Source organism: Sminthopsis crassicaudata, chromosome X (genome assembly GCF_048593235.1).
Source record: "Sminthopsis crassicaudata isolate SCR6 chromosome X, ASM4859323v1, whole genome shotgun sequence".
Classification (NCBI taxonomy): domain Eukaryota; kingdom Metazoa; phylum Chordata; class Mammalia; order Dasyuromorphia; family Dasyuridae; genus Sminthopsis; species Sminthopsis crassicaudata.
This window is the reverse complement of record NC_133623.1, coordinates 47,587,902-47,610,326: the sequence shown is the minus strand read 5'-3', so window position 1 is coordinate 47,610,326 and position 22,425 is coordinate 47,587,902. Positions and strand designations below refer to the sequence as shown.

The following is a 22,425-nucleotide window of genomic DNA, read 5'->3' as shown; positions in this document are numbered from 1 at the left end:
AGAATTCTGAACAAGACAACACCTGGGTTTGAAGTTCCCCTTTCACAGGAGGATTCTGGGAAGTCTCCTCCTCATCTCTAAAATGGAGGGACTGGCCTGGTGGATCTCTGTGGTCCTTCTAGCCTTAAAGGTCAAACTTCTAACCTCTAGTGCTTTGTGACTGATTGATTCTCGAGGGGTAGAAGATGGGGATAAAGGGATTCTAGTTCCTGTTTACTGGTATTGCCTGGAGCCAGGATGTAAGGGCTTCTGAATCTATGCCTGAAGGGGCCAAACAATAAGATTTGGGGACACCCTACAGGCTGCCGGTGACTTTACAAATGGTGCCTTATGACGCACAACTTGTTGGGTGCTACTGGAAGAGCCTCGAGGACGGGCTTCCTTTTTCTTGCCTTTGCTTGGTTTTCATGGACTACAGGCTCAATAGGAGTCCAGAGCATGCTACTAGCAGCTGAAAATACTGATGAGATCTTAGGCTGTGACTAAGAATGGTAGCTTAGTCTGGACACCGAAGGGAATGCCCTATTACCTCTAGAATCAAGTACAACTCCTCCTCTTCGTCTTAAAATCCAGGGCTTACTTGAAGGCTCTGAACCAACACCACCTTGTACGAGAGACCTTGCACACTTCCAGCTGCTAAAGCCTTTCCCTCAATGGTTAATTTGCAGCTGCTCTGTCTGTACCTTGTATGTGCCTATTTATTTACATGCAATCTCCCATTCTACACTAAGTTCTTTGAGGCCAGAGACTTTGCCCACTTTCAAAGCTTCACCCAGCATCTGGTCTGGCTGATATGACTTGCCTTAGTTCTGCTCCAGACAGTGGGATCTTTGGGCATTACGAACGTGGGCCGCTATCGGATATTACAAAGGACCCCACTTGCCTTTTTCCAAGTGTCTGAAGGAGGCCACTTGGCTCAGCCGGCCCCAGGCCCACCCTCCCTTCCCCTTTAAAACTCCTCTGTCAGGGTTCCCTCTGGCACCATCTACGCTAATCGTATCATCTACTTAGTCAAAGGCTGGCAAAAGTTATCATCTCACAGGAAAAGAAGGACTTGTCATCATCGTCAAACGATGACAAAGATGATGATGAGTGATGTTGGCACGGGCCAATCCCCCTAACTCCCAGTGTCCTTTGAGACTAGGAAAGCTGAAGGTGGACAGAGGCCTGATGGCTGTTGTCTCATTTAAGGCAGGTGCTAGAGGGATTGTTCTCCCCATTTTACTCATGAAGGAATTGAGGTTGAGATGTAGCTTGCTCAGAGCTTCATGGCTAGTGAGGAGCAGAAATGGGATGGAGCCCTACACTGTACCCTATCCTGTATTCCAGGGTGCTCAACACAGATATGACTTTGGGGGGGTGCTAGAGTGACAGAAGGAGGTATACCTGGCAACATGGGTTGTCCGGCAATTCCCAGTGGTGCCATTCGAAGATTGTTCATTGCTGTGGCCCATGCATTGGGGTCTGACAGTGGGAGGGCCATGGAGGTAGAATCCACGCTCAGACTTCTGCTACCGTCGGCTGCAAAGGAAACAGAAGCAAGATGAGTCTACTGTCAGAGAGGCAATATGAAGAACTGGAAGAAAAGACACATAAAACAATGGTGAGACTGAGGGAGAACTGGTGAGTCCCTTGGCATGGCCTGAAAAAGGGCCTCCATCACATTGTGACGAGCTCATGGGAGGATGTGATGAGATCTGGACAAGATAGGAAGGCCCAGTGTTTCTAGCTGTGTTCATCGGCAACATACCCAACACCAATGAGGTCACGGATTCCTCACTCATTCAGTGATATTATTGTGATAGTCACTCCCACTTCCCTGACACTTGAGCATTTCCTCCCAACAGTCCCGTATGTCATCATTACATTTTACAAACAAGGTAACTGAGACTTACTTGAGATCACTCAGTTGTCATCTTTCTCTTAGGCCCACTCTATGAGGGAAGTACTTCATATGTGATTGAGACTGTTTTACAGGAGTGGAGACCCAGAGAGGACATATAGAAAGCTTGTTTCCAGGCCTTTGACTTTTAAGTGTATGGCAGGGCTCTCACCAATTTGAATCCAGGGCCTGACCCTGAATTTGATTCTCTTTTTATTGTTCCACACCCTATGGCCACTGTCCTGGGGCCTAAGACCAGCTTTAGCCACAAGAGAAAAGGCCCAGTGAGCCTGAGTGAAAGAGAAGGGCAGAATCAGGCTTGGGCCTGAGAGGGCTTCCATTAGGAAGCTTTCAGGCAAAGGGGTTTTGAAGATTAGGTTTCAGTGCAAGGCTTTACACATATGTGTAAACAGGAGCCAACATCAGGTGAGAGATTTCCTGTACCTCTGGTGAATCACAGTCTTTCTCCCTGACGGCCTAGTCCAAGCCATCCCCTAAGGAGATGACCCTGTGGCTCTCCAAACACATCTGCCAAATGGCCTTGCTCCTGCTTACAGGCCTTGACAGGGAGGGAACACTAACTAAAGCTGACTCACAAAGCTGACCAAAGGATTTGTTAAAAACTCATTTTTACTAATTGCCTCTTTATATCACCTTCATTTCAGTAATAAAGAATAAAAAAAGAAAGCATGAATAAGGTAGTTCAGTAAAATTAACACAACAACCACGTTTGACAGGATATGCAATGTTTTATACCCATAGGCCCTCGGTTCTGAAGGGAAAAGAGGGAGCCACCTTTATTATTCCCTTCCCTGGGGCCTACTTTGGCCATTATAATCACACAGTATTCTGTTTTTCCTTGCTGTGTTTTGTTCTTCCTATTTACATTGTTGTAGTCATGTATACTATTTCCCTGATTCTATTTATTCTACTTTGCATCAGTCCATCCCCCTAAACATCTATCCACCCATCATTTTCCTGTTCTTCTCTGAATTCTGCTTAGTCACCAGAGCTTACAGATAGATAGCAATATTCTATTACAATCTTGTGCTATAATTTACTGATTATAGGATTAAAAATGATGTTTCTTCCTTCTAACAAAGGAAAAAAAACAAGCTCCAAGAGAGGAAAGAATTTACTTACCCAAGATCATCCAGCTACTCCGTATTAAGAGACAGGCTTTGGCCCAACATCTCTTAGTCCAAGTCCAATAAAAGGACTTCACTACTACCTAGTGACGTGGTACGGCCAGGGATGTAAACCCACCGGCCTGGGGAGCTGGCCACACATTTTCAGTTCAACAAATATAATAAACACTTAGCGTGAACCTACCACATTTTGTTAGGTGCTAATACTATGGGTTATATGGCCTACAAATGAAAGAGTAAATGAATGAATGAGCACTTCTGGACACCCTTCCTGCTCACTCCCGACAGTACGAGTTTTAGGAGTCTGGCCACCTGAATTCAAGTCCCACCTCAGACATCTACGAGCTTTGTGATTATGAGCAAGTCTCTTAAGTCTCTGACAAGTCTCAAGTTCTTCATGTATAAATCGGGATGCTAAAGTATGTACTCTGAACACCTCTGCGTTGTTTTGAGTCCTTTGGAAAACAAAGTAGTCTAAGATGAAAAACTAAAAGTGACCTTTCATGTACCTTTGAGTTTGGTCTATAATACTATGGCAGCATCAGAGTTCCCAAATCCTTGGCCAGTATCTGTGGAGCACAGGGCTCCTCTAGTCTGACCCCTTCATTATTTTACAAAGGAGGGAAGTGAAACTCAGAGGGAGGTCCAAGGTTACCTAAACAGAATGTAGCAGGAGAAGCATAATTCCCTATGATGGAGAACTCTTCCCTGTGTCACTAAAGAGAGGCAAGTTGCCAGGATCAGTCCCCTCCTTGGGCACCAAATACAATCAAGTCTCACCGATTGAGACTAATTATTGGGCCCTATGTGTATACGTATCTATATACATGTATGTGTCTGCATGTGGACAACTTTTATGAAACAGAAATCACTCCAAACCACTTGCTAACAACATGGCACCAAGTCCCACCATGCACTGTAATATTTGAATTGTAAAAAAGTTCAGAGACTGTTGAATCCAACCCACCTCTGGCAAAGCGCTCAGGCTCTGGACAGAATGTTAAAGCTGGAAGGGAGAACATTTTGTTCAGCCTCTCTATCTCACAGATAAGGGAGCTTTGTACCACCTGCAGAGAGGGCCCTGGGACAAGGACAAGGCCACAGCAGGAGGCAGAGCCCACGCCAAGGCTCACAGGCAATTCAGTTCAAACTCTCAGCTCTTCAATTCACATTTCCACTTCCTGATGTTACCTTCCTTAGATCGGTATTATTTCTAGTCATTGTTCTGAAAATATCTTTGTGGCTATCTTTTGTTTTGCTGTGGTCGACATTTCCCTTCCTCTTTGATCCTGGAAGGCCATCCCATTTCCTTATAATAAAGAATTTCTAATCACTATTTACAGGGAGAGGGGAACAGGTTTGTGCTTCCATTGGTATGGGGAACTCCCAGAGAAGGAAACTCCCTCCACCAACACATGTCAGAACCTTCTCTGCAACTTCTCATCTTTCTAAAAAAATAATGTGTACAACTTATTGTACTTATATATGGATATGTACATGTACATATGCATATATTTAAAATGACATAAAATGGAAATTTATGATTTCATATAATGAATCTTTTTTGTATTCTGCTTTGTATGGAAATGATTTTTAAATGTTTAACTTCAAATTTTAAATGTATTTTCAATAGTATTTTATTTTCCAAATAGATATAAAATAGTTCATTTTTTTTAAGACTTTGTGTTCCAAATTTTTCTTCCTCCTTCCCTTAACTGTCCCCTCTATAAGACAGCAAACAATCTAAGCAGCGGTTCAGAACATGTCAGAAACAGCCCTTCCTAAAATCCCCAAGAAATGGTCATCCGGCTTCTACGGGCACGTCTCCATGGACAGGGTCACCTTTGAAGAACATCCTTTGGGAAATATGAGTGTTCTTACAACAGGTGCTACTGCCTCTAGCACACTTTGTCCTCCTGAGTAAATGAGCACGGGGACAAGAGAAAAATTGGCCTCAAGTTGCCACAATGGAGAGATCTTGGTCAAGAACTGCTCTGTCCTCATTAACAAGTGCTGTCCCATCTAGAGCCAGTCACTTTGAGAAAAATTAGGGAAGTTTCACTTTTAAAGAGAAAGTCCAGATGCTCCTTTCGCTACAACAATCAGGATCTCTAACCCAGCTGAGCTAAACATCTGTTCAGACTTGTCACCTGGCAGCAGACAAGTTAAGAACGTCAAAGCCGCATCTGGCCTGTAGCCCTTTGGGAACTAGAAAAGACCACCTGGCAGTGTTTCACCCGGGCAGCTGATGCCATGAGTGAGGGGCCATGTGACATGCACTGGGGGGGTCCAGATCAATGGGGGAAAGATCTGAGCAAGGGCTTGTTATCCCAGGCTTGTTGTGCACCAGTAGGCTGGTTCCTGGTCAATGCTGGAGTTTCAAGCAGAGCCATGGTCTACAAGGCACCACGTGGAAGGGAAACATGGATCCACACGTGGAGTTTCCATGGCCACCACCCCAAGGCTTGACATGGTGGGAAGGGACAGCTACACCAGGGAAGACACCCATCATCTGACAATGCAGCTACGCCCTTCCTGGGCTCACTTTGGGAAAGTCACTGAAGCTGCCACAGAACTCATGGACAGTGGCCACCCCTTTACCACAGTCAACAGGCTCTCTTGCTCTTCCTTTCATCTGCCTCCATACATCCCACCCAAATGTCCATCATCATGGCAGTTCTGTGCTATTGCTTGCCATAGCTGATGGGTCACGGTGATGATGCATGGGAAAGCCAGTGAGGATTTGAGTCCCAGAATGGCTCAGGAGGGCCAAGTCCCCTTTGAGGATGTATCTCTGGACTATACTCATGGCTTCTCCAGGGTGTTCTTCCCAACAATGAAGATCAGCCTGGATCACTGACCACAGGATTTAACTTGCTCTCCACTAAGGAATCTGGAATCCCGGTGGTGCCTTTTCAAAAAATTTAAGGATTGTGTACCCATCAGCACCAACAGAACAAAGAATGGGAAACTCCTTTGACGCATGGTATGGTAGGAACACATTGGACCTAAGAGGCGGAAGGGCTTGGGCTCAAGTGCCTACTCCATCATTTAGAGGTAGGTAAGTCACCCTGAGCCTCAGTTTCTTTGGCTGTAAAATGGGGACAATAACATCTAGCCTACTTGCCTCATGTGCCCATTGTGAGCAAAGCACTTTAAAGTACAGACTGTCCCGAAAGGCTTAGTGCTGCACCAAGATTTTGGGGACAGGCTGTTTTATATACTTCTCAGCTATTTTTATCAATCAATATACTTAAATGGATCTTTAATCTCACTGATTCAGGAACTCTCTTCAGAGCCACCTCACAGCATGGGGGAAAATGGAGCAAACTTAAGGGTCTGAGTACTAGAGGTCAAAACTCACTTCTTTTTGGTTTTTGTGTTGTTTTATTTTTATGGAGGCACTCGGGGTTAAGCTCAGGGTCACACAGTAGATAACTGTCTGAGGCTGCATTTGAACTCAGGTCCTACTGACTCTAGGGGCAGTGGTCTATCCACTTGCTGCCCTTCTGCTACTGACTCCTTAGGTATTAACCTCTCTCGGTAAATACAGTTGGCAACAAGGCTAGAACCCAAACCCAAGTAGCTCCAGTCCTCCTTGACCCCACTCCTTTCCAATGTACCAAGTGGGCCTTTCACCAAACCGTGCTGCATTCAATCAATGGCCATTCCTCCCATAGTTGTCTTCTGACCTCCAGACCCACCTTTCCAATCACCTGGATTTCCCAACAACACCTTGTACTCAATATAAAAAAACTGAGCTGGAAAGGACCTTGGAGGTCATGAACTTTAACCCCCTAAGTTTAGAGGAGGAAACGAGACTCAGGGAGAAATGAGTCACATGAGAAGTTAAGTAAACAGAGATGGGATTCACAAACCTGGTCCCCTAGTAAAGATCAGGGACCCCTTCTCAGAACCATGGGTTTCTTCCCTCCCTCCCCCCAGGCTGGGGTTAAGTGACTTGCCCAGGGTCACATAGCTAGGAAGTGTTAAGTGTCTGAGATTACATTTGAACTCGGGTCCTCCTGAATTCAGGGCTGGCGCCCCCTAGCTGCCCCCTGAATCATGTTTTTAAAGGCACAAAAATAAGACCCAGAGGGTTACAAAAGAAACCAATTATACTGAAATACAGTGATCAGAAAGTTAAAAACCCCAAGTTCCCAGATCCCAGGCTTGGAACCCCTGGACAGATGGTCTCCATAACAGCTGTTAGCTCTAATAATCTATGATTCTAAATCTCTGTGGCATGAATCAATGATCCCAAATAATTATGGGCTACTTGCGGAGCTGGGCCTTAGAGCACTAAATAGAATCCTCCTTCAGGCCAAAGGAACAGAATCTACCTGGTTTGGGGTCTGTACTAAGCCTGATGTTCAAGATTTAATCTTTCCCCCATGTATTTTTTCCTCATGGAGCACTGTAGGTGCTTCACAGGTGTTGCTCTGAATCATTCTCCATTTTCCTTGAAAATTAATACTCCCTCATTGTTTGTGAACAATGCATCGAAAGGTTGGGATTCTTTAGCCCCCTCCCGCCCCCTGAACACACGCACATGCAGGCCTCATGCGGCCCAGAGCCGCCACCCCCGTGGCAGGCATCACCTGTAATGACGCCATTAGAGTTGGGAACACTGACAAGTGACGAGATGAAAAAGCTCAGGGGGAAGGGAGGAAGGAAAAATTGCTAGATTTCCTGAAGGGGATTAGCCAGGCCATGTCAAAGATCAAGTCTAGGCAATTCAGAAGGTAGGCACACAGGAAGGTGGCCATACCTTTTCATCCTCAATGGTGGACATGGAAAGAATGCGCCTTTAGTGTGACAAACTAAAACCTCAGCTAAAACTAGTCTCTGCAAAAGGGAGAAAGTTTAGGAGCCACCCCGGGTCCTCCTGGACCTTCTATCCCCAGGGGTCTTCTAGAAGTGATCCCCATACCTGTCCAGGCTGAGCCCCTTTAAGTATCAGGAGGGATGAGAACTACCCAAACTCCTCAGAGGCTGTCAAAATGGCGGCCGAGGCTGCCTCATCAACTGGTTCTGACCACTTTGGGCCCTTTATTCTGGCTCACCGTCCTGAAAAACCAATCCCACTGGTCAGATTCATGTTCACTTCTGCCTGTGATCTGCTCCTCTGCCTGATGAGGGGGCCCTCTCCCCAACCTCGGGGCCTAACTAAATTTACTCCTGTACTCAAGCTCCAGTCATCGTACTAGTCCCTACTTGCTGTGCTTTTAAGACATCACCTTTGCCATCTGCTTCCAAGAAGGGACTTTAGTGATGGGTATAACTTCAGGTGAGGTAAAAGAACAGAATAAGGGAGCGTTCACAAGTGCTGATGGGGTTTTGGGGTACCCCTCAGCTCCTAAGACTCACCCATTATTCCTGTGTACAGAGCTGGCCTTGAGGGCGACTCCTCTGCTGTCTCTCTTACGCCCCCACCTGGACCTCTCTCCCACTGCAGAGATAGGAAGTGGGAGGAGCTCTGAACTCAGTCCCAGAAGCCCTAGCTTCAAATCTCAGTTCCATGTGACCTTGGATTAGTCACACTGCCTTCTTCGAAGCATTCTCCCCATTTGCAAAGTGAAGGGAAAGACTTGTATTGGGTGAGGGGTATAATCCTTCCACCTCAAAGTGTTCAGCTTGGACTCTGCCACTTCCTGCCTTGGTGACCCTGGGCCATGGTTAGTGAACTAGATTTGGAGGTGGAGGACCTGGATTCCAAGTCTTGCTGTGTGATCTTAGACAAGTCATTTTCCCATCTCCTAGCCTTAGCTGAGGCAGCTCCCAAATGAAAGACTTAACTAGATCATCTTAAAAGAGCCCGTTTAACCCCTTCACCTGAATGCTCGAATTCCTGGAGGACTTGGCTTGCCCTGCCGGATAGGATGCTCTCTGCGCCTCTGCTCCACTGGTTCTCAGGGGATTCAGAGTCAACTGCAACCAACAGAAAAACAAAACGCCTGCTTTGCCCATCATTATTAACCGGGGTGGGGGTGGGGGATTCTATAGCATTTCATTTCATGGGCCTCCCAAGCATTTTAACACAGAAATAACTGGGTCCAAATGTCAAAAGGGCCTGAATTGTTGACTTTCCTTCAGTTCATTTAGTTGCATTTTAAGTTTCATTTACTTCAGATGCAAACTGACAGCTACTGGCCGCCTTACCTTAATCCAGCCTGTTTTTAAGGCTTATCCTTGTTACTGTTAATGTCAATAATAATAACGGTTTGGGAAAAAAAAAAAAAAAAAAAGAGCCTTTGGTTGGTAATGAGCTCCAGAGCAAATCCTAAAGGGATTTCCAGTGCAGTTTGTGGTTTGCAAATGCTGCCCATGGGGTGAATTTCTTGTAAATAATGCACTGGGGAGGGGGCCGAGCCAAGCTGGGGGTATATACTTATCCACTTATTTCCAGATGGAAGAAAAAACTCCAATTCTGACATCCAGAGCTTACCGTGTATCCATGCTGCCTAGGAAGGCGGCAGACGGTTATAACAAATATACAAAGGTGTACATTCCTTACGTTCCCCGTTGGGCCTTGTAGCACCAAGGAGAGACATAAAGAAAACATGTCTTTGGATAACTACCCATCGATCCGCGATTACGGCTCGAGCATTTAACGCCGGCTTCCAAAACCATTCGCAGCTCTCCTTGCCTCTGATTGGAGGCCAAGAGGCCAGACAGCAGAGATCCCCAATAGGAGGTCTAGATACAGGTTCACAGGATCGGGTGCTGAAAGGGACTTTAAAGACCATCTATTGCAACCCCCCAATTTGAAAGATGAGGAGATGGAAGCCCAAGGACAGAAGTCAATTGCCAAAAGTCACAAAGATAGTACAATGTGACAGAACACAGAAAGCTAGAGCTGGAAGGACCCGCCGTCCATTCTCCTCATTTGACAGAGGAGGACACTTAGGTCTAGGGTTGGGGAAGGGATTAGAGCAAGGTAATGACAGAGGTAAGATTCAAAACACAGTCTTCTGTGCAGACTTTTTTTTGGAGGCATCCTTTTTTCTTAAGAGGAGCTCTGGGAGGTTGGTAGTGAGAAGCTGTATCTATCAGTTGCCCCTGGGGCAGAAAGCAGTCACGTGACAGGCAAGGAATAGCTTCTGATCTTAATTGTTTCTCCCAGGACATATATAAATATCAATATATATGCAAGGCAGGCTGTTCACCTGCTGGAAGTGTTAGGGGAACCTCCCAAGTGTCCTGCCTTTGGCAGAGGCCTGATTAACATACTGATTTACATGTTGTTTCCATCTTATTTTTCAAAGGGTACCTCCTTGAAGATCTTCCAGAATGAGAAGAAGGGGCTGAAAGACACGATTTTTGTTCTGAAAAGGATGTACTCAAATCTATGAATGCGCAAAACAAGCACAAGAGATGCTCTACAAACAGCTTGTGGTTATTTCGGTGGGCAGCAGTAGGCAGACAACACTCTCCTGACTGTTTAGGATGTTTAGGGTGGACTTTTTCCATAGAGCCAGAGGGGAAAAAATGAGGCTCATTTTTGGAGAATGGAAGCAGGTTGGTTTTCCTTCTAAAGGGGACTGTCATCAGCAGCCCAAGGAATATTCCCCCAGGGAAAGACACCCAACCTGGGGACGGAGAAATCGCCATGGTTGTCTGCTGCCAGAAGGCTCTTGGGATCTGGATAGGAGCTGGAATGGGGCTACTTTAAAAGGTCATTGAATCTAATGCCCTTATTTTAAACAGAGGCTGGGAAAGTACTAATGGCCAGTCCAGGGTCCCAGCCAGCTTCATATCCATTGACTGATTCCCAAAACATCCCTCTTTCCAAGGCATGGAGAAAGTGGCACATGAACTTGACCTCAAAGAATGGCAAAAACTTCAACATCTGAAAAAAGCATTACTGCTCGAGCCCAAATATAATCCGCCCTCCTTGCCTCTGGACCCTCGTACACCAAGATTCGGCGACGTCAAATGATTTACCAAAACTGCCATGGCTAGCGGCCGAGCCACAGAATAAGCATTTGAGGCTTTCCTCCGCAATGTGTCGTCCTTGAACCAGCACTGGACTTAAAATCAAAAGATCTGACTCGGTTGTGGTTTTACAGGGCTTAAAAATGTTGTCACTTCCCACTGAATCCCCTGGCCTTTCACTCCCCTCGATATAACCCCCCTTAGTAACAAACAGTCAAGCAAAGCAAATCAGAGCGCTAAATAATGCATGCCTCATTGTGTGCCCATAGTCCATCACCTCTCTCCCCAGGGGCCAGAAGCATTCAGCCTCATTTTCCTTATCTGTAATCTTACTACTTGTTCAATCTGCCTTCCCATTTTAAGGAAAATGTTTTGAGAAACCTGAAAGCATCAGCTGAAGTGGAGGTAGTCGGAATGGCTGCTAGTGTTTTAAGGTCTAAAAAGTGATTTACACACATGATCCCATTTAATAAAATGGAGATCACAAGAAGAGGCAGGCTTGGAAACTGGCCTCAGTTCTGGAGGAATAAATTGGTAGGGCTCCTCTGGGCTGGAAGACAGGCATCTGCAACTATGGCAACAGAGGCAAAAGGGAGTTAACTCCCGCCCAAGGGGTTAATGGGAAAGAAAAAGGTTTCCCCCCCCCCAATGCATTAGAGAAAAGAAAAGAGATGGAAGGGGAAGGAGACTCATTAATAAACTAGGGTGACAGAATTCCTCCCTATTTTTAAATTGGACTTACAGAGGAAAACAGCTTTTCCAAAGCAGTCCCCTTGCCCAAGTTGTTTTTTCAAATAATTTGTTTAAAGGTAGGGGACCCCCCCCCAATAGCTCAAAAGCTGTAACAGGCAGCCAAGAAGAAGAAAATGGACTAGTCAAAGAAGAAAATGAGAAGTATAGATGAAAGCCAGAGAATCAAAAAGGATGCTCTGAATATGGAAATAATCACGATGATTATAGCTATTATTATTACTAATGACGATAATCGGGGAAATCATCAGAGCACGGTGCGGTGGACGGAGCACTCACCGATTAGAGTCAGAGAACCTAGGTTTGAATACTAATACTGACTCTAACTTACTACCTGTGCGACCTCGGGAAGGTCACTTCTCTGTGGGCCTCCAGTTTCTCTACTTCTACAAAATGAAGGGATTTGACTCGGTGATCTTTAGGGTCCCTTAGGGTTCTGAATAAGGAATTATTCATCTAGGGTCTGTGAACCTGTTTTTTTAGCTATTTTGATAATTCTATTTCAATATAACTTGTTTCCTCCGTCATCTAACATCATTTTATCTTACACATTTAAAAACATGATCTTAGGAAGGGGTCCATAGGCTTCCCCAAACTGCCAAAGGGATCCTCAAAAAAGGTAAGAACCCTAGCTCTAAATGAATCATCATATACTTTTTCAGTCTATTATCTTAAAGAACTTTTCCTTCCCTCAGCCTCAGTTTCCCCACTTGTAAGATGAAGGGTTTGTACTAGGTGATCTTTAATGCTCCTTTCCAGCTTTGGATCTGTGATTTTATGAACCTCTGTCTTTGGGCCTCAGTTTCTTCAACTGTAAAATAATGATTAGATGATCTTTAAGCTCCCTTTGAGCTCTAAATCTTAGGAGCCTATGAGAATAAGGAATCTGTAAACTAAGAAACACAGAGGGAAATAGAAAAGCTACACTCTGAGCTTGAGACCTGAGGATTGGAACAAGCCCAAAGCCAGGCAGCTGTGCCCCATCTCTTCCACCCTGGTCCCCTCAGCTGTGACACTTGGAAGCTACTTGTGGTGTGCGGAAGCAGCCTAGAAGCTGGGGGCATAAGCCACGAGAGGCGATCTTGGCTGGGCTACATCTCAGCAGTGTGGTCAGATTCCTTTCCCACTCTGGGCCATGTCTTATAAAGCAAGGAAACTCATCTCCCTTATCCAGGGAAAGATGTGGGAGCCACAGCATCCTTAGCCAGTGGGAGAGCCAAACCTGACCAAAGAAGATAATGAGACTCAGGAGGTACTTGGCTAAATACGGCCCCCCACCATTGCTAGGGGATGGAGAAGGAGGAGGGGTAAAATAAATGCCACTGATTCCATGTTTGATCTTGGGCAAATCACCTCCCTGGAGGTCAATATCCTCATTTGTAAAATGAAGGAGGTGGCTGAGATACTCTCTTCCTTTCTTTCCCTCTCTCCTGTCTGTCTTTCTCCCTCTCTCTCCATTCTCTGTCTTTTTCTGCATCCCTCTTTGTCTTTCTCTTCTCTTTTCTCTCATCCTCCCTTTTCTTCTCTTCTGTCTGTCTCTCTGTTTCTCTCCTCTTGCCCTCCCTTATCCTTCCCCCCCCCCCTCTCTCTCTCTCTCTCTCTGTCTCTGTCTCTCTCTCTCTCTGTCTCTCTCTCTCTCTCTCCACATTGCCATCATTTCCAAATAAATCCCTTGTCTTCACCCTAAACAGCAAGCTCAGAGGTGTTTTCCAGCTCTAGGTCTCCGACTCTGTCATGCCTTAGGTAAATATTAGGAACCATTTTCTGATGTGACATAAAGGGGTTGGTCTAGATGGTCTCCAAGGTCACTTTCATCTCACTCTAAGTGGAGGTCTCAGACATGTATGGATCCTTCAAACCTGCCCAGAGTTATGTCCACATTGAAGTGTTTTAAAGAGGTGACGGAAAGGCAATGGTGAGGTTCAGTGGGAAGATATGATGTGTGACTCCCTGCCGGAAATGGACCATTAAAGGAATAAGACTATCAAGAGGTTCTGGTGGCTGGAGCTTGGGGCTGTAGTTTGGGGAATCAGGGAACTGGTTAGCTTCACGTTAATGGGGAAAAAGTACAAAATAGCCACCCCAAGGCCCAATGAATTTGGTTTTCCTCTCTGACTCCAATTATCTAGAATAAAGGGCTTGCCTACTGGCTACACTTCCTTCCCTGGAGGCTGGGTCCCATGAAATGCTGTCTGTGATTGGATGGCTATCCCCTCCATAGGGCTGTCAAGTCCCAAAGGCCTCATCCCAGATGGAGCCAGCGTGACCTCTCTTCTGTCCCTCTCAGGGTCAGCCTTTAGCTCTCTGCAGAGCCAAGGCCCACCACGAACACTATTCAGAAGATGCGTGAGAAGCTTATTAGACACATATATAAGCAGTGCCAACAGGATGAGCTGGAAGAAGGCAGCTGGAGAGAGAGCCTGAGGTACATCACTGAGACAAAGGGAAATCATAAAAGCAACAGAAAGGTATCAGAAGGTGGCACTTATTGACGGAACATGGATTTTCAGAAGGGCATGACCAGCTCTCCATGGCTTAAGTAAACAGTCTTGGGAACTCATCGGTGGGGGGCCTCTTCTATTCTGACAAGAACAACTGGGTGGAGCTTCATACCCAGCATGACACATGCAAGGTTATGTGGGAAAAGACTGCAGCTGCAAGGTATTCCTGGGAGGGAGAGAAGGGCTGGGTCTAATGCCTTTTGGCTCCCAGTGTTGACTGGCACAGTGGAGAGAACACTGATCCCAGGGTAGGGCATACTTCAGTTCAAATATGGCCTCTGATACTAATTAGCTGGGTGACCCTGAACAAGTCATCTTGCCTGCTTGTCTGTTTCCTCACCTATAAAATCAGGATAAAGATAGCATCTATCTCCCAGGGTAGTTATGAGGATCAAATGAGTCGGTAATTGTAAGGTGCTTTGCACAGTGCTTGGCACATAGCAGGTGCTAAATAAATGTTAGCTACTTCCTCCTACTCCAAAAGCGTGGCTTTCACTTAGCCTGACCCACCCAATGAATCCTACTATCTTAAAGTTGGGGAAGAACTTGGAGGCGATCTAGTCCAAACAAACCTTACCCATAGAGGACTCCCTTCTGTGATGTTCCCACAAGTGGTCATCTAGCCTCTACTTTGGCCTTGAAGGAAGGGAAGGATCTGAACAGGCGGTTACGTTGGGAGTTCGTCTGATGGAGATAGGGGAAGTGCTTTTGGCCAAGTCCCAATGGCAAGAGAGGCATGGCAAGTTGTTCAACTTGACAGGCTAAAGAGTGGGCACAGAGGGAGGGAGACTGGAATGAGGGTTATCATTTGGGTTTTGGTGTTTACCAACCAAAGTAAGGAGGTCAGACTTTGTCCTGTGTCCAGCGGGGGCCACTTAAGTACAAGAGTGACATGGCCAGAGACTATGCTAAAAAGACTGTGCCGGCAGCAGCACAAAGGACTCGGTGCAATTCAGTGAAGGTTGATTAAGGGCCTACAATAGGCTCTATAACTATAGATCATGGAATCCCACAGTCCCTAAGGAATCAGAACTGTGGGTCACCCAAAGGGCAAGGCAGAGACACTTGGTGGGGACAAAGTGACTGAAGCACATTACCCATGATGAATTATGCCGGAAAGGTGGTAGAAGAGGTATCATCAAGGAGATGTAGGATTAAAAAAGGTGCTAGGTCAATTATGTATCAAGAGCTAAGAATAATGTGAGGTGGGGAGCCACGTAATGCCAAGAGAACGAGAAAGCTGGTCCCTGGCAAGTTGGGAGGATGATTCATGGGAGGTCATGGGCAAAAGTCACCCAAGATGAAAGGGAAGAGTTCAATTGCACACCACTGGGGAAAGGCCTCCCATCGAGGAGATCACAGAATCACGGACAAATATGCAGTGTTAGATGGATGAGGAAGGCAATAGGCTTTGGATTCAAGAAGAATTGGGTTAAATTCGCCCTCAGACACTTACTAACCATATGACCCAACAAGTCACTTCCTCTCAGCAAATTTCAGTTTCCTCCACAGTCAAATGAAGAATTGCATCAGCTGGCCTCTGGGATTCCTTTTTGTACTAACTCTATGATCCTATGAGGTGAAGAGCTCAAAGAATTTCTCATCACCTTCCACCAAACCCCCTTCAAGACACCCCCTCTATAAGGACCCCCAGGAGGCTAAGCTTGACACTGTGGGTTTGACCTGGCCTTGAGTTCTCTTGGGGTCATAAGAGAAAAGGCCCAGCCGAGAGGGACCGATGGGCTAGGATGCCCACAGAGTTATGAATCGGGGAGCTCCTCCCCTGAAATGCTGGCAGTCCTCCTTTCTCTAAGGCCTTATCTCTGTAAGCACCCGTGTGGCCAGACGTGTCCCAGGCACTGGGAGTGCAAAGACAAAGAAAAGGCTGTTTCTGACCATAGGGCAGAACTCCTGGGGGAAGGGGAAGCTGAAGCCTCCAAGACTAGAGCGAGGGTTTAGGTATTAGTGAAGGTAGACAAAGTGTTGACTTCTCATTTTTCAAAGGGAATTGTTCATATTTAGGACACTGGGCAGAATATTAAAGAGCAGCTCCCCTTTCCATCTGGATAACGAATCATTCATAGCAGGGGAAAAGAATTTACACCGCGCACACAGACAATATTCACTCTTGGCGTCCCCCTTTCCCCCTGATCTGTCATTAAACTGTCCGATGAAATGAACACTCCGGCCTTTAGGCCCCTCTCTGTGCTAGTTGCCTGTTTACCAACTGGGAATCCTCCAAGTTTACATTAAGACTCAGAGAAAGAGCTCCAGGACATTGGGCAGCTCTTCAACCAGGGATTTATGTAAAGATACAGCTGAGAACCATAAAGGATGAGAAGGCATGGATGGATCACGATCTGTGGAAGCAGGGAGCGCCGCCACATAGACAAGTCACAGGAGGATGGAAATAAGGAGGTGAGAGAATTTTTTAAAAAGGCATCAGATTCAAGAACTATTAGTAAACACCTACTATGTACATGATACCGTACTCAGGCCTGGAGAAGAAAGGTGAGAAAATGACACAGGTTGGGTCTGCCCTCAACAATCTTATGCTCTGCTGGAAAATATGGGGAGAAATACACCAACAAATAGACAATGGCGAGTGGGACGGTTCTTGGCAAAGAGTGAGTGCTTAATGAATGCTTTTGATTGACTAACAGCAGAAAAGAAGGATATAATCTAGGATCCTCATTAGAACACATATTTAGAGAAGGCAAATTAGAATAGAGAGAGGGAGAACCAGGGCAGGTTTCATGGAGGAGACAGCATCTAAACTGGGCTCTGAAAGAAAAAACGAATTTTGGTGGGTAGAGAAGAAGACGGTACATTCCAGGGACAGGAGACAAGCTGGATGAGTGTGCAAGGTTGGGGAACAGCTCCTATTATGACTGCCCAGCATGTTTCTGTTGAAGATACCCTCGCCTTCCTGACTATCCAGATGCGCAAACTCAGTCATCCTTAACTTTCCCCTTCTGTGTCCCACCCCAGACAATCAGCTGCTGAGTCTGATTGAGGTCCCCGCCATAGCATATCTAGCCTCTCTCTCTGTTTGTCTCTCTAGCTCTCTCTCTCTCTAGATCTTCTCTGTCTCTTCCTGTGTATGTCTCTGTCTTTCTACTGATCTCTGTGTATGTGTGTGTGTGTGTGTGTGTGTGTGTCTTTCCCTCTAACCTCTCTTTCTCTGTGTCTGTTTCTCTCTCCATCTTTCTCTTGCCTCCTTCTGTCTCGGTAGCTCTCTCTTTCTGTGTTTCTCTGTGAATGTCTCTCTGAGCTTGTCATCGTCCCTCTCTCTAGCCTCTGTGTGTGTGTGGGGGTGTCTCTGTATCTCTCTCTAACCTCTTTGTTTCTCTTCCTGTCTGTCTGGTTTCTCTCTTGCCTCCCTGTCTCTGTCTCTGAATTTCTTTTGTGTCTCTCTGTGAATGTCTCTCTAGCTCTCTCTCTCTCCTTCTAACCTCTCTGTGTCTATGTGTATCCATCTCACTCTGCTTCTCTCTCTCTCCAGCCTCTGTATATGTGTTGTCTGTGTGTGTGTGTCTTTCCCTGTGTCTCTGTCTCTCCTCACCTCACCACAGCCTAGTTCAGGCCTTCTGTAACAGTCCCTGACTGGCTCTTTCAACCCCTCTCCTTCCCAATCCATCCCATACATAACTGCCAAATTCAGTTTCCTTTGTCACTCCAACTCTTCCAAAATAGTTCTGATTTCCCCCCAGCGCCTTTAGAATAAAACACAAACAACCAAGCCTTGGTCCTGAAAGCCTTCTAGAAGCCAGTTTCCTTACCCCTTGCCTTCCCAGAATCCCCTTGGATTATTCCCTTTGTGGATCTCTGCCTTCCAACTGTCATCTCAGCCCCCATTCTATGGACCTCTATGCTTAGAATGCAAAACCCGTCCCCTTCTTTCAAGCCCTTGAGCTTTCCTTGATCTCAGCCCTGTCCCCCACCGTTGCTAACACTCTTTCCTTCCTCAAATTACCTTATTAAAAAAAAAAAACAACCTCCTGTTTACATGTTGTCCCCCTCCCCCCCAAGGAAACAGAAACCTCTTGAATCCAGGAACTATTCTGTCTGTATCCCTGGAGCTCAGCACATAGTAGCCTTTTTAAACATGTTGACTGAACTGAAATCAAATGCAGACTGTGAGAAGGTGTCATTGAGATTTAGCAAATGAAAAGCTGAGGTTTCTGACTTCAAGTGAGTTAGGATCTCGGGGCCTGGGGACACAATCCAGCATCTCTGTGAGGTGGCCGGAACAAGTAAGGGTGCTTAGTAGGCCCTGTCGGGGTTGTCCACTGGAGACTCACAGGGCAGTAAGGATCGCTACTGTGATGGGGCACGTGGACAATGGCTATAAAAAGGGAGACTAGTTTTTGGCCTCTTGGGAACAGGCTGACCTTTCTGCTCACCAGGCCTACTTTGTGATAACCTAGAGGCAGGGGGAGAAACTCCCAAGAGTTCCAAAGGTAGCCATCATGCTGTGACTCTCTCCATGGGAACCAGTCCCTGCCCACTAATCTACCTGCATCTTTTTGTTAAATTGCCTCTCCAGCGCAGTCAGAAAGCAATTCCTTCTCCAAGGTCAGCTTTCTGTTTGTTTGTTTTTCTTAAATGGAGCCTTCCAGTTTAATTTTGGGCCATTATGCTCTCTGGAAGCTCTGCTTGGCTGTTAGTTGTTAATATTTAATGTGACTTGAAGCTTTTCCATAAATCTATTGAAATGTACGCACTTTAAGTTTCCAAGCTGTTATTTCATGATCTCAGGTAGGCGTGATGATTCAAACTACCACTTAGAGAAGGTGACCTATTAGCACTGTGGGCTCGGTACCCTAGAAACTTCCCGCAGCTTATGTGCAGACAGCAAGTGAACATGGCACACTGAAAAAAGAGTTTTGCAGTTTCTTTGGAGAGACTTCTCATTAACTGCTTCTCCTTCCCCTCACCCTCCATCTGAAGCCCTGGCCCAAGGTGTAATCACCATGGGGGAATGGCAAAAGCAGCAAGTTGGGGTCAGAAGTGTAAGGTTTGAGGAGCAGGTCTGTTGCTAACTCACTGTGTGATCTTGGCCAAGTGAGGCCCTTTCTTTATGTCTAATACAGATGTAATGCTTACAGTCTGTACCTCCAAAGCCTGTAATGGGGATCAAATGAGATCATGAGCCGAACACAAGGATTATTTCATCAGTAGAGGAAACACCTGGTGGGAGAAGTCCCTCCACCAACTATAGCTCATCTCTCCCTTTCCCCATCTTTCACCTGACACTGCTTGGGCTGTAGACCCTCACAGGGGTCAGGAACCTCAGTTTCCTCCTTTGTAAGCCAAGAGGACTGAACTAGCTGGTGTCTAGGAGCCTATGTGTGCCTTTTGACACATCCCTTCAACTTTCTGGGCCCGTTTCCTCTTCTGAAAACAGAGGGGGGTGTTAATCTTATTATTAGGACTGTTTCTTACAACTTGTCTTCTTGAAATGTCCTCTCTTGGAACTATTTTATACCTTCTCCTTCATCTTTGAAGGAGGGCGGATGATTTTCTGCTTCTTTTTCTGTTTGTTTATTCAAATACTCCTGGTCTTGGAATGCTTCCCAATTACATTTGGCACTCAGGTTCCCCCATTCTCAATCCTAGCATTTAAAATTCTCTCAAATCAAAATTGTCACTCTGGCTACCCAGAGGAGAATCAAATATATTAGGCACCAAGGCCGTGGCAACAGAGTCAGCTGCTCTGGAACCTGGGTAAAGGAATAAGTTGGAGCCAGACCTCCTGTGTTCCTAATCTTCGGGACCCTGACATGCAGCAGCTGAGACTTACAGGAGAAGCTTGCAGCTAGCTTGTGGCACATCTACCCCAAAAGGTGGATGAGTTCAGGAGGGAGAAGGAGATGGAATGGGAAAACTACAGCCAGTAAAAAGAGAAGCCATTGAAGGGGGCTGAGGAGCATCCCAAAGTGAGGAAGAGTCTGGGCTTGGACATGGGGGGGGGGCAGGTGAAAAGAACCTGCTCAGAGGCTGTGCCGTAACACAACAAAGGAGAGAGCTGGCCAGGAGTCAGGAAGACTTCATACCGTCAGCAGCTTGGGAACTCATTCCAGTTCCCTTAGCCTCAGTTTCTTCATCTGTATAATGAGGGGGATCCTCTGAAATGATCCTAAGAGAGGATGATCTGGTGAGACTCTCAGGCTGGAACTTCCCTGGGGAGCTCTAAAGCTCCAGGATAGTCTGCATGTCTACATCCTTGACTATGGGGCCTGTCTTTGTCCGTGCTGAAACTCGCTCCTTATTCTTCCCCCGAATCGTGCTCCCCCTCTCCTTTGCCCTCTGTCATCATATCCAAATGTTTGACTCCAGCATCTGGAGACACATTAGGAAGGAAGGAAGAGTCCTGCTCTTTTCTACTCTGGCCCCATGATGCCTGGAGTTCTGTGTTCAGTTCCAGACACCACACTGGAGGAAAGAAACTGATACTGTTCCATCCAGGGAGGTAGGCTTGGGACCCAGGAAAACCTAAATTCAAATCCTGCCTCTTACACTTCTGACCAAATATCTGAAGCCAGAAGGGCCCTTCAGGGCCATTGGTCCAATCCCCTTTATTTTACAAATGAAGCAACTGAATTCAGAGAAGTTCGGTGACTTGCCAAGGTCAGAATGGCTAGTGACAGAACTGGGGTTCAAATCCAGGTCCTCTGGCTGCAACCCCAACACTTTCTGAGCAAATTGCAACTGAGGAACTGGTGAGAGGGCTGAGACTGGGAGACTGAGGAAATGAACGGGAAGAGAAACTTTAGAGGGGCCATAATTGCTGCTTCCAGGTCCTTGAAGGCCTGCCAGGACCAAGAGAGATAAGATCTGTTATGTCCGGCTCAACAGAGCAGAACTAAGAGGAGGGAGCTAGACTTGAGGCCTGACATCACAAGAGCCACTGTCCCCAAATGGAACGGACCACCTTGAGAAGTAACGGGCTCCCTGCTGACTTCCTGTCCCAGATGTTGGTGGGGATCCCCACATAGGGCAGGGCTGCAACCCTCTCCACAGGTTTCTCCACCGTGGCACCAATGACAAGGGGATTGCCTAAGTGTCCTGACATTTCCACCATGGGATTTATGACTTCCAGGAAGCAGGAAGGCTGCTGGTATCTGTGTGATTTGGTGGAGGAAGAGATTGGCCATGGGCTAGGGCACAGAAGGAGTGGGCAGACAACCTGCTGCTGAGTACAGATAGTACGGAGAGGATTCGAGGAGATATAAAGTATCTCGCTCTTGTGCTGTTACAAGAGGGTGCTCATGGAGGGTCTGTGTTGACCTGGGTCCGTTTTACAGTCACAGACACATAAAAAAGTCCTACCTAGTATATATATATCCCGGGGGCCAGTCTAGTCTAAGCACCCCCTCACCGTTTGATAAGGGAGCAAGGAAAGAGCAATACAGTTGGCACATCGTAGCCAGTCTGGCTCTGTCCAGCCACATTGTTCCCAGGTGCCTGGAATAAAGTGTCCTCGGTGGCACCAAAAGGAAGGCAATGGAACACAGGGCAGAGAAAGCAAGAAAACACAGGAAAGAGGGGCGCGAACCAAGTCCATGATTCCCTCCCCGTTTCACAGGTGGGGAAACTGACACAGACATATACTAAACAACCCAGCTTGAGCTTTGGCTAAGTCAGTGCTCGTCCTGACATGTGAAAGCCTGTGGCTTCCAAAGTCTCCAAACCATGCTGCCTCCCGGGAGTCCCTAGACAAGTTCCTAAAGGTTCTCTGGCACATGTGCACCAAGACAGCTGTCAAACTTCACTGCGGCGATGTACAGACTGGCTGTAACTTACCACACATCCAAATGAATGGGTCTGGGCTAATTTCCCCTGCTGCCTCGGATAAAGCTGGCAGCTGCCTTTTTCCAAGGAGGGGCTGGCTGCCTTACATGGCTCCTCTGTGATTTACCTGGAAGGGGCAACCTGTCATTCTCCCAGACTAATTTTTCTGCAAATTATAGACAGCAGGGAATCAAACTCCTCTTTGATGAGGAGGGAAGGAAAAGGAAGCTCCTTGCAAGTCCAGCTTTTTTAAATTCAGAGAAGTCCCTAGCTGCACAATTGTGGAGTCAAAGAGGCCAGATCACCCGCTGAGGGAAACTAGGCTTTTTTGGGGGTACCTCCATTGATCGGGTCCAGGATCCAGGCCAAGCCCACTGATGCTTGCTTTAAGGTTGGGGTAGTGCCTCCT

At 46.5% G+C, this 22,425-nt stretch overlaps 1 protein-coding gene across 18 annotated transcripts in view; it reads right to left on the bottom strand.

Moving 5' to 3' along the window:
- Nucleotides 1-22,425, bottom strand: part of ENOX2 (ecto-NOX disulfide-thiol exchanger 2) — a 273,360-nt gene that overhangs the window by 54,865 nt on the left and 196,070 nt on the right. For 11 of the 18 annotated variants that reach the window (XM_074278291.1, XM_074278294.1, XM_074278298.1 and 8 more), the window contains 2 exons: nucleotides 8,866-8,961; nucleotides 1,387-1,521 (listed from right to left, as the gene is read on the bottom strand). In XM_074278291.1, the coding sequence (XP_074134392.1) occupies nucleotides 1,387-1,521; nucleotides 8,866-8,961 (231 nt within the window). The remainder of the gene's footprint in view (nucleotides 1-1,386; nucleotides 1,522-8,865; nucleotides 8,962-22,425) is intronic. The other 7 variants (XM_074278295.1, XM_074278300.1, XM_074278296.1 and 4 more) reach the window with 1 other exon arrangement.